At 33.5% G+C, this 16179-nt stretch overlaps 1 protein-coding gene across 11 annotated transcripts in view; it reads right to left on the bottom strand.

The window, feature by feature from the left end:
• MYCBP2 (MYC binding protein 2) overlaps positions 1–16179 on the bottom strand; it is a 193244-nt gene that overhangs the window by 51743 nt on the left and 125322 nt on the right. For 8 of the 11 annotated variants that reach the window (XM_032183624.1, XM_032183633.1, XM_032183660.1 and 5 more), the window contains exons 51-56: positions 13550–13666; positions 12664–12804; positions 7032–7106; positions 4669–4893; positions 3583–3715; positions 547–672 (exon numbers count right to left, since the gene is read on the bottom strand). In XM_032183624.1, coding sequence (XP_032039515.1) covers positions 547–672; positions 3583–3715; positions 4669–4893; positions 7032–7106; positions 12664–12804; positions 13550–13666 — 817 coding nt within the window. The remainder of the gene's footprint in view (positions 1–546; positions 673–3582; positions 3716–4668; positions 4894–7031; positions 7107–12663; positions 12805–13549; positions 13667–16179) is intronic. The other 3 variants (XM_032183651.1, XM_032183702.1, XM_032183694.1) reach the window with 2 other exon arrangements.

Genomic DNA, 16179 nt, shown 5'->3' with positions numbered 1-16179 from the left:
ACTATTATTTTGCCAGTAAAATAAATACGGTTATTTACTTCCCAGTATTGTTAACTAGTATTTATGTGATTGAAAGACAACTTCAGTTTTACAACATATATCTCACATGGTATCTACTATCCTGTCAGCCAATTAAAAGCACTTAAAAATGTTAAGACAGTTTGGAAGTGTTTACAAGTGTTTCTGATCTTTTAGAACCCATGCTTTCTAAATCCAATAGTGTTCATATCTTGATTTACTAAGATATATTTTTCATTTTTTAATTAGTATTCTGCCTACCCCTATAGAAACCTCAGCAGTAACTTACAAGTTTTTGATGATCCTTTTTATATAGAGTACTTAGACTGAATGAAATTAAAGTAGAGAAAAAAGCAGCTACAATCTTAGTTTCATGTATTGTGGAACCCCTTACAAAATTCACTGTGTTACTGGTTTTATCTTTTGGATCACATCTGATGGTGCCTAGAAGAGTAGGAAATGAGTAACAAAAACAGAAGCAAAATTGAGAAGAACATAATTTTATAAAACATAAGTTTAAAAACATACCTTTGTTATTTCCAAGGCCATAATCAAACCCTTGTCCATTACTGCAGCTTGTTCCCTTACTGAAAGCTTGTATTGAAAAAGGACTTGGGGGAGGAGTCTGAACATTTTGGTCTAGAAGAACTTGCTCTACAAAAAAAAACAAAACACATCACTTCAGAATTAGACCTTTTAAGTAACTGATTTACATTGGAAAGATGAGTCACAAGGCAAAGAGCTTTATTGTTCTTTCTTTCTTTCCCCACAGATAGCACTCCTCCACTCTACTCAACCCTCTTCAAAAAGAAAAGGACATCTTTCTTCCCTACAGGTCATGCTTTAAAATTAAAAAGATTGAGGATTTAATACCGTGCAGTCTAGTTTTATATTTGACTGAGTTGCTGCAAGTTTTGCTGTCATATGCCACTTAGGAACAGGCTTGACATTTTATTTTTTGGTAACACCATACTATTTGAATATTTGTTCTTTGGACAGCAATTGTTAAATTTATTTGATAGACCTTGATGGACGAAAGATGCTTTCAGAGTGACAAGAAACTCAGAGCCAATAAACTTCTAATCCCGACTTAATAATCCTTACTAACTCCCAGAGCATAAGACATTTTTTTACCTTGACAAATTTATTCATATCTGATACCGACTACTACAGTTATGCTTTTTGTATGTTACCATAATAACTCAAACCAAAACTAACCTAGAGTCTTTCAAAATATTCATAAGAACAACGAGCTAAAGTATATGAGACAGAATCCACTTGAACATTTAGATTTACAGTGGCATTACTGACAATGTGGTCAGAAATACCATTCCAAGTAATAACCTACATGAAGTAATTCACATGAAATCTCTTAAATGCAGGTTAAAAGATCAGGTTGGTACCTTGAACAACTTTCTCCTTTTCTAACCATACTACAATTAACTGAAAAAAATCACAACTCTTCTAAGAGCCATTTTTATAAAATTTCAGCATTTCAGACCAAAACTGCACTTCAGACTATGTACTTTTAGATAACACATACACTCACTTTAAAAGGTTTAATCCTTTGTTAAGTTAATGTTGTTTATCTGCTAAAGGAAAATTGGCCTTAGAACTTACAGAGGAATGGGTGAATTAGAAAGCAACAGCAAAATACTGCACTTGAAACAAGTGTGTAATCTATCTTAAATCAACCTTGATTCTCTGAATTACAGACATATGTAGATTTTGCTGTAATTTTCCTGCTAAAGTACTTGTATACCTGCCTACAGACTTGGGCATTTAGCTCTGACACAAACCATACATCTTTCTGAAAATTTCATTATCATTTACTTATGTAATTAAAATATTAAAGCAATCTGAAATAGGGTATTATTTATGTGTGAAAACAGAGAGAGTTGGAAATCTAGCCAGAGCTCCTCCAAATGCTTATTTCCAGCAGAAGTATGGAAATTGATAAGAAACAGAATTCCTAATTCATTTCTTGGCCAAAAACAAAACAAAACAGAAAAGGCAATTAGTTTACATCATTTTCATATGTGGCTTAAGCTCCTTAGCTCCTTAATACTGAGATGTACTAAGAACACAGAATATGTTTAAGTATCTCAGTAGCTGCACTGATAGCAAACTGCTTTAGCTAGATGCACAAGAGACATCTGCATTTACCTTATTTATAAACACAAAGACTCATCTAGAAAGAATAGAACCAGACACGCTGACACATAGGACATGCATTAGATAATTTTCCAGATGACACCTCTTGACAAATGGATGTATTAGATTTCATAAGGAGTGAGAAAATTATAAATTGAGAATATTCAGATTCAATCAGGAAACAGAGAAATGTATGAAGAAAAAAAAAGATGGCTTGAAGAAACTAACTCTGAAGTGAGTTAAAACAAACCAGCTTCAGAGGAAATCATACCAAATTTTATGATCAGTGGAAGAAACTTACAAGTATTCTCAGAAAGAAATATTGAGAGAAACTGGAGGGTTTAGTGAAGATGAAGCCAGACTCGTCTCAAAGGTTCAAAGAAATGGGACAAGGGACAACAAACAAAAGCTGCAGAATGTGAAACTGTATTAGGAAATGTTTTCACCACAAAGGTGGGTCAAATACTGGAACAGGTTGTCCAGAAATGTTGGAAATATTTAGAATTTGACTAGACAAGGGTGTAAGCAACATCATCTAACTGAACCTGCACTGACAGGGAGCTTGGACTAGATGATCTCCTCTAGAAGTATAAATACTGACAGATCTCTCTCGCCCTGTTTCACCTTCTGCAATAATACAGGTAGGCCATAATCCCGTACTGGAGAACCTCATTTGGATCTATCTATTAGGGAAAGAACAGTTTCAAGATGCCTCAATGCACTTATATGATATTTTGTATCAGTAAATATAATCAGTATCTGATTGGAGGAAGATCAGTAAGAAGAATGATTGAAGAAAATTAAAAATATGCAATAACAGATTTTGTATAATAACCCTTTTGCTTACATTTACTTTTATTCTTTCTAGGTCTTATCCAGTTTGAATATTATCAGGACAGAAATTGTGCATTTTAAGAAAAGGTAATAATTCTTTGCTAACTAGAGTAATTAGCAGTGGGATATTAATTTTAAATATGAAGTTCATAAATAAATAAATATGTAGTGTGTTTTTAACAGGATGTGGTGTGGCAGAACTAACAAACTTAACAAAACCAAAAGCAACGTAAATATTTTTTTCTGCTCTGCTTTTCCCAGAAACACAAAAAAGACCAAAGAAAGCTAAAAGGAGAAATATACAAGTACTTATTTGAAAATCATCTCTAGAGCTAAAAGAAGGAAGGATATCCACTGGTACAGAAGAAAATATGGGGGAATGTTTTAATTGCTCTTTTAAAAACATAGAAAGAACATTTAAACAACTTTGAAATTCATCAGTGTAAAGCAACTCAAATGAAAACGTACGGATTTGTGTTATACCTTTTTTAAACTCAGTTTCTTCTTTATTTATCCTGTTTAGATTTCTTGTAATTTTTTTTTAAGTTAATTAAAAAACAAAACAAAACAACTTGCCATCTTCATGTCGGAGGTACTGGTTTCCACCTCTGTCTCTAGCTAATGACCACGCCTCGCCTTCATCACTTTCACAGAACTCTACCATGCTGTTCTTATCCATTTGCACCCACGTACCTTCTGAATTAGTCACCTGATGCACACACACAAAAAAGCACAACATACTGAATTTCCAGATTATTCATTAGCATGGCTCAGCAACTTACTTCAGAAACTGAAAAAATACGCACATTCCAATCTTTATATTACAATTAAAGCTTTTTTTTTATTATTATTATTTTATTTTTTATTTTATTTTAATGTTTCTTAAATTAAGGCCACAGACTGAGGCAGATTCAAGGACCAAAACCATTTATGGCACATATAGAGTTAGGGATATTTCCAAAAATATTAGACCTGTTTATGTTCAGAAAAAGCAAATCACCAACACCACAACGTTGGAACATCCAAACAAGCCCAAATAAAAATTTGAAGGAGATATTCATCAAGGTATGCCTTTTCATTGGTGGCTGCAACAGTAGAATTATAGTAGCAAGTTATATATATGAAATGTTTGTACAAGTACTAATTTTGTTCCTGTCATTGTATTTAGGAAATAGCATGACACACTTCATCCTTAAGCCATTCTTAACCATAAAACACCACAGTTGGACAATTGGGAATAGTAACAATAGTTCAGCAACTGAACAAATGAATCAAAACAGAGAAACAGAATAAACTGTTAATTGGTTAGGTCCTATAAAATTTCTTTTTTCAATGAAACAAAATTCTTTCAAAGCATATGACAAAAACATTGAATACGAAACAACATTTTGAAAAGAATACTGTAACAGAAATATATAATCAAGCATATGTAACTGCAGTACAACTTAACATTATTCCAGTCAGTACACACATCTAAAAGGAAAAAAACAACCAAACAAAAAGAATTGCATTAGTATTTATAATACAAACCAAGTTCAGAAGTTAGCATTTATCATGAGGGTTGGAAAAGCAAACCTGTACAGGGGTAGATTCTTTTGTTGAGTTTACTAGTTATATATTGGTATCTATGAAGACATGAACTGAAGCTACAATGATCCATACCTCGCCCACTGCCTTGACTTTGTTTCCCAGAACTAACATTCCAATTGGGATACCTCTAAGGTTAGGGCAGCTTCTGATGTTGTGACCTGATGGGCCAGTCTTCACTACCTTGTACACTCCAGGACCACCTCGGAGGAATGGCATATCTTGTTCTTGCATCACTGCTTCCTGTGGGCAGTGTGAATTTAGGTCTTTGAAAAAATCATCAGTATTAGACCTAGATTCCTGAGAAATTAAAAAAAAAAAAAGGCAAAACAAAAAACAGAACAGAATAAAACCTATTAATAATACCTTTGAACTCTTCATATAAGAAATACTTATTTAAAGACTACAATAATTAAATTCCAAAGCTAGAAGAGGTACTAGTTACATTGCTAATTTTAGCATGCAGTAATACACAACTGAACTACTAGTAAATCGCAATTTAATTGAAAAGCTACCCTATTACTCTTGAAACAGAAATGTAGGCAATTTATTTAAAAGGAGTATCTCATATCTACAATTAGAAAACATTTACTTTCTCTATCACTTCAACTAAACCTTGCCTCATACTGACATTTATCAAGATACACACTCATTCCTCCTGCTGTATTTGTGAACTAATATAGCAAAAAGCCTGGGGCCATTTAAAGGGAACTTAAATATCACCTCTTTTCAAATGATATGCTTCTTTTTTGATTTTGTAACACACTGTTAATTTATACTTAAGGTAAAATTATGACAGAGTAATAGAAACACCACAGAAACCTAAATGCACGTAGAAATAGTCGTGCATATTTATAATTTTCACTCACATAATAAAAATGGCCTGCAAATTTATTTCACACAGTAATGATGAGAGATTAAATATATACCCAAATCTTAAACAAGAACACACTTTTTGAGTTTCCTACCAGTAGAAAAAATGGTAATTACTAAAAATAAGAGACAGACTAATATAGATTTTCAGTTAGCCATGGCTTAATAAAAATGTCTAAAATGTCTATTATACAAAAACTATGAAGGATGGAGGTAACATATTGCACATTCCTATCAGGAGAAAGCAGATGAGAAACAGGAATGCTTTATTATGCTTAAAATGCAAACCATATGTACTTCTAAAAGAACACCTGGAAGTTAAAAACCTAAGTAATGCCCTACTGGCTGAAGCCAGTGACTCACCTAGTCCAGTAAATGGCAACAGGAGATACTGTTTAGAAATAGCATGCAAGACATTACTAGTGGTCTCTCCCTTATATAACAACAACATTTAAAATCTTTTTAGTATGGATGTTAGAGGGTACACCCCTACTTCCTCTAGTGTCTGTTTATGAATCTGGTTCCTATAAATATGTTTAATCCCTTCTGAATGTGCCGATACTTTCTGCATCCACAATCTCCTATAACTACGCCTTCTAGGAGTTCATTACCTGCCGTGTAGAAACATACTTTTATCAGTTTTAAACCGAAATTCCAGTTATGTTATTTCCTTTTTAATTTACATTATTTCCTCTGCTCTCTAATTAATATATTTTCAGATTTTTGGTATTGAAGTCTGCATCATGTCCAGAATTATATAACAGTCTTACCAAGAAGCCTTTCTAGCAAATGAACCTGTTCTGTAAATATGTTAACTTTCAAAGCAAGCTGCAGTAAATTGTTTCAAAGAAAAAAAATCTGTGTTCTAAAGATAGTGTGAACATTGTCTAGATCGTGATTTAACAGTAAAGAAGTTTGCTATCTTGGGGAAGAAGATTCAGTGAAAAACAGATTTTTAAATCTCTAAACCAGTAGGTACAGTACTGAGCATCATCTTCATTACAAAGTTCATATGAAAACAACTGGGATCTAAAAATCAGTACAAGGCTGTAAAGACATTTAGATATGCACTTATGTAGCTAACTGAGACTGCTTAACTGCATATACTGTAATTTGTTCCTGTAATTGCAGATTAAAAAAAAAAAAAAAAAAAAAGGAATGGTCTATTTATAAAATTTTTGTGTCATTCCTCCTATGAATGTCATCTTATTAGATACTGCAACTTCATGGGAGCCCTTCAATAACAGAAAAAAATTACTATTCATTCTGCATTCAGAAGGAGAATGAAAGCCTTTATTATGTTATTAATATCTCTGAATTTCTCTCTCTCTATTTTTTTTTAATAAAGGAAAGTGCTACTTATGAATCAACCTGCCCCAATTTTTTTTTTCTCCTCGTAAAGGAAAAGATCCAGATACAGCATTCTATGCAAACCTTGTATTTCCTGTAAAAATATTTCAAGGTGAAGTAGACTTCAAAGAATATTTAATGTAAAGTTGAATTACAAGGTACATTCTGAAAAAGAGAAAGAGATACAGTGTGACTGTTCCTGTCAATTAACTCACCTTAGGGGGTAAAGCTTTGGAAGTCCATGAAAAAAAGTCCAAATCCCTTACTCCTTGGCTAGCATTAAAGACATTCTGAACAACAAAGTTTAAAAAAAAAAAAAAAGACATATATCAACAAGGAAATGGGAACAAAGAAACACTGGAGGAAGAAGCTAGAAGTATAGTAATGCAAACTTTCTCCACAAGTAATTTTACTGGTAGAATATCTTGCAAAAGTGAGAAGTTTTGTTTTTCTGATCAAGTCACCTGAGAGTTCATTGCTCCCCTTGCCAAATCATCTATTAAACAAAAACAGTTTGGTATGTCAAAAGCTCGAAATGGATGTAGTGTGTCATGCCATTTACTGAAACTGAGAGCCAGACATTTCTTACAAAGCTTGAGACTACGCAGAGACAGATCCCACACTTCTGTTACAACGAAACAGTAGTTTGTTCCACCATATACCACAGTTTTACAAGCAAGACAGTCTGCTGTTTCGAAAGGATTTCAATTATTGCAGGACAACTGCACGTGGTCTTTTGTCACCAATTCAGAACTGCACAGACGCAGAAGGGCTGAGCTCACTATGTTTGAAAGCAACTCACTTGTACAGAGTGATTTCACTAGTTTGCACATCGATACCACACTCTTTACCAGAAGCAAAAACTGCAGAGTGCTGTAAGGAAGAACCACTCAGATCTCATTAGTGTTATAAGACATATGATTCATTTACTACTTTATTATGAATTATCAACAATCAAATGAAGCTGCTCGAGTTCCCTAATTTTATAAGCAATGGCCCATATTAGAGACACAAGCTCTACTGTTCTGTGCATTTTTCCCCCACAGAACAGCTAGGATGGCATTTATTAGCCACTGGAAAACACCAAAAGCAGCCATTTTTCTCCATTAAGTAACCTCTCTCCATAAGCTTGTTTCTACTCATTTCAAAGAAATTTTCACTGTCCCTATCAAAAGAAGTAATTAGTAGTACATAAGTAGTAGTATTAATAATCAGTATTTACAGCACAGTCTCTTTGGTAAAGACACTTTTTTTTTTTTTTTTTTTAATTTCCTATCCCCATCTTGGCAGGAAAACGAAGTGAAATCCCTGCAGCATTCACACCAAAATTTAACAGTAATTAAAAAATAATAATAAAAGAGTCACTTTAAGCAGAAATTGGCAAGTACAATAGTCTTGTCATGCATGCTCTGTATTCCTTGAAAAAAAAATTGATGTTAAAAATAAGTAAATCCACCTCATGACAGAAGTAAATCATCTACTACTGTTTGCAAAAATTCTCCTTACATCCATCTTTAGTAAAGAAAACAACTTTAAACTTGGACAAAAATGAAGAAATTATCAAAAGCCATAACTTTATTAGAGTGCAGCACCTCCTCCTGAATTTGAACGAGGCACTGCTACACAAATAAAAGATGCCTGGGGGCATCAGGGAAGGTGGTGGTGGTGTTTTAGACAGGAAGATCACAAAATCACAGAATAAAGGCTTACCAATCTGACATAAAACTATAATAATTATAAAAAGACTACATTTGCCTAGTGAGAGTTTACTTCATAGGCATCCAATGTAGCTTAACAGACTGATTACATTACTTTGCAACACGTCTCCTACTTTGTGAGAGACTTGTACTGTTCAGAGGAATGTGGTACCATACCCAAGATACTGAATTATCATTTCAAAGATCTGGTTTTGTATGCCATAAAGTTATATGTGAAAAAAGCACGAAAGAAACCAACAGCACTGAAGTGGGACCATGCTGGCTGGCTCTGCAACACAGAGAAGATCAAACCAGACCTTTGCTCTTCAAACTTTAGAGCTTTCTGGCTTCTTGGCTTTTAGCATGTCGTATGTCAGTGTAGATCAATAGCATATTGATCTACATAGCATATGTAGATAAATAGCATATAATTGAGAATTAATATTTAATTCTGAAGAAACTACTACATACAAGCTTTAGTATTTAGTCCTCATGCTACCATCTGTAGACTTAGTTCATTTTTTCCTTTCAAGCTTTCCATTCCAAAAATTAAAAATAATTTCAGGAATTCTTCCAGGAAAAATTTCGTATCTTTTTTTTTTTCCAATCAAGTTTAAGTTTCAGAAATCATAAAACTGAATATAAATTACTTCACCACTAGAAATTAGCAATGAAAAAAGCATTTAAAATCTCAACTAATATTATTTTTCAAAGCTAAGTGTTATCTTAAATGATTTTTTAGACTTTTACCCATTATTTTACCCATTATTTCCCATCATGTCTAAAATGATGGTAGAAATCTATTGTGAATGTCCTTCGGTGTTTCCACAAAACCTTCTGAGGTTCTGCAATCAAACTCAGCAATCTACGTACTAATTTTGGTTCTCTCTTACACTACATTAGTAGTTTAAAAAATATGCAGTTTCTCAGTTCTGCTTGCCTGTAGTGGTTGGGGAATATAACACCAAAACTGGGCAGCAGGATAGAGTATTCCTTATAATTATACATTTGACATTTAAAATTAAGGAACAAAACCATATTCAGAATATGATTTTTTAAAAGTTCCTGAGTTTAACTAAAAGACAAATTCCGTTAACTCCCCATAAAATAAAGCTATTTCTCACTAGTGTGTATCGCTTTATGCTGTATGTATCTTTTATTATGTGCATGCATGAAAACACAACCGTCTGTATACATGATAACCTCTATCAGAACTTTGCAAGAACAATTAACTGTATCGCACAAGACAGAAGGAAAAGTAACTATCAGGACAGTAAGAAGCTAATCCAAATTCACAACATGTTTGGACTCATAGTCTCATAATCGTATTACCTAAAATGGATTAGATTCTCAAGTTTAGATCAATGGCTACGTAGCTGTTCCTCATGAAAGGAGAAGAGCAGATTTGACTATGTTTCCTGAGAATTTGACAGTGTTTCTTCAGAAAGTAAATGACCACAACTAAAATAAACAGAGTCTGGCAACTACAGTGGATCTCGGCTTCCCTATGATCATTTATCTATAAATATAATACCTTTGATCAAAATATACAGAAACAGTGTACTAAGGAGATCTAAGATACTCAAATTTGCTGTATCATAAAATAACTAGTTAATGTCTATAAATAAACAAAAATGTAAATACGGTATATATGCTGTATTTACGGGATAAATATACCATATTTATGGTATATATGCCGTATTTATGGGATAGAGGCTGAAATTAACACTACAAAAAATTGTTCTTTTTATCATTTTAAATCTTTTTTTTTAATTTTTTTTTTTATTCACTGCTCAATTAATACAGTGATGAAATAGAGCAATTAAAGTTTTCTGTAAAAAGCATACCTTAAATGTATTTTACAAAATGTACTGAAAGATTTTTTCTACGTAACTGATGATCACAAGAAGCTTGTATTTTTAAATGTAGCAAAGTAACGTCATCAAAGCTGCCAAGTCTGCGTACTCCTGAGTTGAATAAAAATCGAGCCTAGTTAAAGTACTGTGACATTACTTTAAACAGGGATTAGCATGACTAATTCAGCCACTTGATTTTCCATATGTACTTGCAGTCACATATGAGACTCCTTTTCCAGTATGTTTCCCATTTCTAGAGCCAATACTGGTAGAACAGCTGTAGATTCTAGGAACTGTGTAAATTAACAGATTTTTTACTACATTTTGCTCATAATGCCATTCAGTTACCCAATTAAACAAAAAAGGGATGGGCAGATACACTTTATGTGGTCAAGATTTAGCAGAAAAGAGTTTTAAGCTGACTTACAAAAGTCAGGAGCTTACTAAAGAAAAGAGTTTGTTAATTTTCATCAAGTTGTGTGGTGCATAAGAACATAATAGCTTGCAGTAGAGACTAAGGCAGTCAAAAGTAAGCCACTGAACTGTGACTTCTGTTTTGTGGCCATTAAGAAAGAAAAAATATAGTGTTTTTTTTTTTTTTTTTTCCATTTATGATTATGCATCAAGCCAACAAATCTGAATGCTTAAATACAGTTACTAGTAAAATTACATAGTTTCAGGACATGCTATGTCCTTTCAAAAATATAAAAGTATGGAAAAGATGCAAAGAAAACATCTATCCATAAGTAACTTAAAATATCTGTTATTAGACATAACCACCTTACATTAATAGTTGCTTTCTTAACATATTTGCTGGTTGCTACTGGCTGTTGATAGATTAGAAACTAAGAAGGCATGTGACTTTTACCTAGTGTGATTGAGAATGTGATGTAACTGGTTAGTTAAAATAAAAGTAGCTATATTTGTCATATTCTTAGAGTTCACATGGTATCAAAACTTTCACAACACACTTTAAGAAGAAAAAATCTACTTTATCTGAACTTTAGAGAAGCATTCATAGAGTGAGATGTATAATAATCAAACACTATTCTTCACATTTAATTGTACCTGGCTTACTTATTCAAGTGAATTTGAATCATCAAGATTATGTTATCAAAATTTAATATTCAGGATTTATTATTATTATTATTATTGTTATTGTTATTATTTTGTTAAGAGTGGTAATCTCTTTTAAGCTTTTCTCAGAGAACAAAGTGTATGTTACTGCACATATAAATGTGTACTGGAGCCATTTAAAATATACCAACCAGTAAGTTCTTGCTAATCATATACGTGACTGCTCATATGATTAACATTCCTCACAGCACATAAAAAAAATATTAGAAATAAAAACAAAAAAAATAAAATAAAAATAAAAACCCGAAAAAAATCTTACCCTTCCATGCTTACAAGATTTATCAAAATTGATAAATTGATTTACCAAAATAAAGCTCACCCATATAAGAGGACAAGTTGAAACTAAACAGCTCTTTTAGGAATTAGATCTAGTTCTCACACTCTGCCCTGAAGAAACCATGTTATTGCCCACTTTGCTGAACGCACAAAACCAGATAAGCCAGAAGACCTACAATTTCAGAAGTTTTTTGAGAAACATTAGTTTGACTTATACACTTTTGTATCTAATTGTATCTTGTTGCCAGAAAACGTGTATTTTGATTTGTAGTGATGGTGATCACCACTGAAGTTATCCAGATAAATTACGCTTACTCTTATAAACTCAAATGTTTTTTTACTGAGCCTTGATGCTGTGATTCTTTCATTAGCTACCATTTTGTAACTCAGGGATTCATATACAAAACTCACAAAAATATCCATGAAAAACAACACAGCCTAAAGATTTTCAAAAGTTTTTTAAAAAGTGCCTCAACTACATTGGTTAACTGTTGACTGTAAGCCTCTTCTGAGATCAGACTGTAAGCCTCTTCTGAGATCATTACATCAGTGGGCCACTTTATGGACAATGAAGTCTTGCATCAGGAACATCTGGTGCTTAATCTAATTGTTATACTTTTTTATACTCTTGTATCAGTCTTTCTGCTTTTGCTTCTCTTTTAGGAGAAGAATCTTCAACATAAAAAGCTTTGTACATTTCTACACTCCACCCTCATTACACAATAGCCCTCAAAAACGGAAACACACGTAAGATAGTATTTAGTAATTAAACTTTTTTTTTTTTTTAAACCTCAGGACTCATTTGCAGCCTTAATTAAAGAAAGTTTTGTAATGAGGATAGAGTGTACTCTGGATATTTTTCAAAGGCACCTTTTACTTACGTCAACAGGTACCAGAAGGCTCTTGCCAAGATGCTGGTTAAAAGAGAGGCACCAGGCTTCAGTGTAACCATTCATGTTAGGAACATACTTCTTTATTGTCTCATCATTCAGCCTCAGCCAAACACCATCATCATTGTGGATCTATGGGAAACAAGCAACAAAAACGAGCCATGCCCTCCTGTAACCGTTCCGTGGCTAGCAAGGATTAACAGACATTAGACAAACAGCAGTAGCAAGGATGTAATGACCTTCACTATACTGACAGAACATAAGAAGAGGTAAAAAGGAATATTGACAAAATCAGAATTTCAAAGCAATGGGAAGCACATCTTTTTAGAATGCAAGGTGCAAAGACAGTTTTAAATCAGATCTTGCTTTGAGAGAAAAGAGGAAAAGCCAAGCCTTCGTAAGCTTACTGTTGTCCACTTTCCACTTTTCCATTGCTCATTTAACTTAGTAAATTGCAAAAGTATTCCTTGTATATGAAGTTATACTAGAAGAAGTATACATGCACAGTAGTCTAACACACTAGTGATCTTTCAGAAGTGTAAGTGAAAGATATAATTAAAATGATACCTGCATCTTTGAATTTTTATATACAGTTGAAATAGCTAAACACAAAATCCTTAGAGATATTATTGGAAGATGAACTCTAAGAAATTTGTTTCCTGATATCACAGTGTCTGTTACAAAGGTTTTCAAGTAAGCAAATAAAAAGGAAATGACAGCTTGAAAAACTAAATTGGTAAATATTGAGATTTTTGCAGTTTATACTCTTATGTTCTTAAGTTGTACATGTCAACATTTAAACATGAAAAAAACATTATTTGCATGTATTACCTTTACATCTTAGCTCAACTTTCAACAGAAATTTCTTATTAATTACCTCGTCAATGAAAGTGATGGATCCATTGACTTTCACTATGCCTATTTGCTCACTCTGAAGGGAAGGGTGGCTACGGATACGAAGCCCTGCACTGTCCTTGGCCACAAATTTGCGAACCTAAGAGAAGCAAAGAAAGATAGTAAGGAAGAAAAAATTGGAACAGAGCTCTCAGAGTAAAAAGAAATAGGTTTAACAGATTCTGAAATGCTAGTGACAAGATGGCAGTCAGAGTTACAGTTTGTTGCTAGTTTCCCATGGCTGCTGTGTATGATTTCATTTATTTTTGTTAAAACTATGTTTAAACTACATCAACTCAATCTCTCTGAAGGTTCTGTTATACCAGACAACATTCAGTACAAGCTTCTCATTCTTATAACTGCCCACCTACAATTTATTCTTCTTTAAGTTTCAAAGGTCAGGGTTTTCTCTCATCAAATTTACTATTTCCAGTAACCGACCAACTCAAGATTATCAGTCCTCATTTGACACTATCATAATATTCTGCTTTTGGTCAAAATATGGATATTTTTCTTAGTAGATAGTCTAAATAGCCTTTTGAGAATAGCAAAAGAGCAGATCTTTCTACTTATTTTTGAAATAGGCATTTGAATAATTTCTTCCTTTTTCACAGGAAAGTTAGATGAGACGCTCCTTGTTACTAGTCTGATTTACTACAGCCCCCAAATCTCCCAGCTGTTAGTTCATGTGGTTTTTATTTTTTGGTCATTCAAGCATGTTATCAGGCAGCTGTCCCAAAGAACAACTTAAAGTCAGAAATGAAAAAGATAGCTTAATAAATGCATATATTCTGTTTGTGTTGTACAAAACCTTTCTTTGAAGGTTATTTTCAAACTCAACATTATAAAACGGAAATGTATCAACTGAAGTATGAACTCAATCTTCAAATTAGCACAGAATGATATGGAACGAATCAACTCAGGAAAATGGTAAAGGAAGGCAAAAGCTCAGTGCATTTTTTTTCCTCTAAGCAAATTATTTAAGAAATTATATACATGTTAGGGCTTTTTTAAACAAACAAACAAAAAACATAATAACATAAATGTTTTTGTGCAGTTTGGAGAAAAGAAAGTTAAGAGTTGACTTTAATGCTCTTTACAACTTCCTGAGGAGAAGAAGAGAGGGAGATGCTCATCTCTTTTCCCTGGTATATGGCGCGTGGGAATGAAACAAAGCTGTGCCATGAAACATACAGACTGGACGTTCAGAAAAATTTCTTGATGGTGAAGGTCACAGGCTTCCTAGCAAGGTGGTTGATGTCCCATATCTGTCAGTGTTTAGGAGACATTCGAATATATACTTAATAAAATATGCTTTAATTTTTGGTTGGCCCTGAAGTAGAAGTGGTCTGGCATTGGACTTGATGATCTTTCGAGGTCCCTTCCAACCATTCCATCCCATTCCATTCCTTGTAAAAATATAATGCCGAACCATTGCTTACAGCATTCTCAACATATAGAAGCCTATAAACAAAGCCTTGCAAATTAGGAATTCCTAATTTTTACATTGCTACCCCTATTAAACATTACTTCAGAGAAATCTTGTGACAGGCTAACTGGAGCTTGGATTAAAAATTTCAGTTTAGAGAAAGAAGAACTCACACCCAGGATTTGGTTACAAACAAGTCTGGAAAGAGCATTTTCCATACATTAATTGTATGGGTCTTCTTTCTGATACAGCACCTTTCTGCTTGGAGTATTTCTCTATAACATGACGGTTCAGTATCTTATTCATGTAACACTGCCCAAATTGCTTCTTCCATGGAGCACACACAGACTGGGCTCTGACTAGAAGAATTGATTACAATGCAGAAAGGCATAGCAATTGACATATATGTATCTCTTAGAGTGCACAGAACTTTGCAAGAGCTTTGTTACTGTGCCTTCTTATTTGGTGTATCTGAAAAGAGGTACATCTTGCAGCACAGAAATGTGTGCTGCATAGAATAAAACAACCTTTAAAAGTGGGTAAACCTCCCATGGAGGGATACAAAAAACTAGCCCTCCTTTTTTTTTTTTTTTTTTTAAATCGGATAGTTTCTTGTTTAGTAATGTGAGGGCAGTAGAAACAAAACGTTAGATTCCAGTCATTCTGGCAAGAGTCTTGTCCCTTCCAATTCAATTAAATTAGGACTGATTTCTTGTATTTGGTTCCAACTACCCTGAATTACCTTACACATATTATAAGACAGTGTTTCCCTCAGTAGGACGTGGGATAGGATTTTCTACAAAGTAGTTAATCTAAATTTCACAGCCCATGAGGCGGCACCAGTTCTTGTATTCCAGGCTGAAGACAGATCACTGTGATAACCTCCATAACCAGCTTTGATGGACAGGAAAGTCAGATTTTCATCCAACTTCAATTAACAGAAAATGAACAGATCAATACTATATTATTCCATTTTCAACCTGAGATTCAATTAGGTCTGACTCCAAAACTGGAATGCTCCTGTTTCAACAAAAATATTTTGTTGTTTCCAGGTGAGAAAAGATCACCACTATTACCGTTATTTGGTTATAACTATCTGAAATTTAGGGCTGGGAAAGGAGAGAAAGAAGTTTCTAGGACGTAACTAACCCATTTTTCTCAGTGAAATTGGATTTGGCATACTG

Source organism: Aythya fuligula, chromosome 1 (assembly GCF_009819795.1).
Source record: "Aythya fuligula isolate bAytFul2 chromosome 1, bAytFul2.pri, whole genome shotgun sequence".
Classification (NCBI taxonomy): Eukaryota; Metazoa; Chordata; class Aves; order Anseriformes; family Anatidae; genus Aythya; species Aythya fuligula.
Note: the sequence above shows the minus strand (reverse complement) of the source record. Positions and strands in the feature narration are given on the sequence as shown.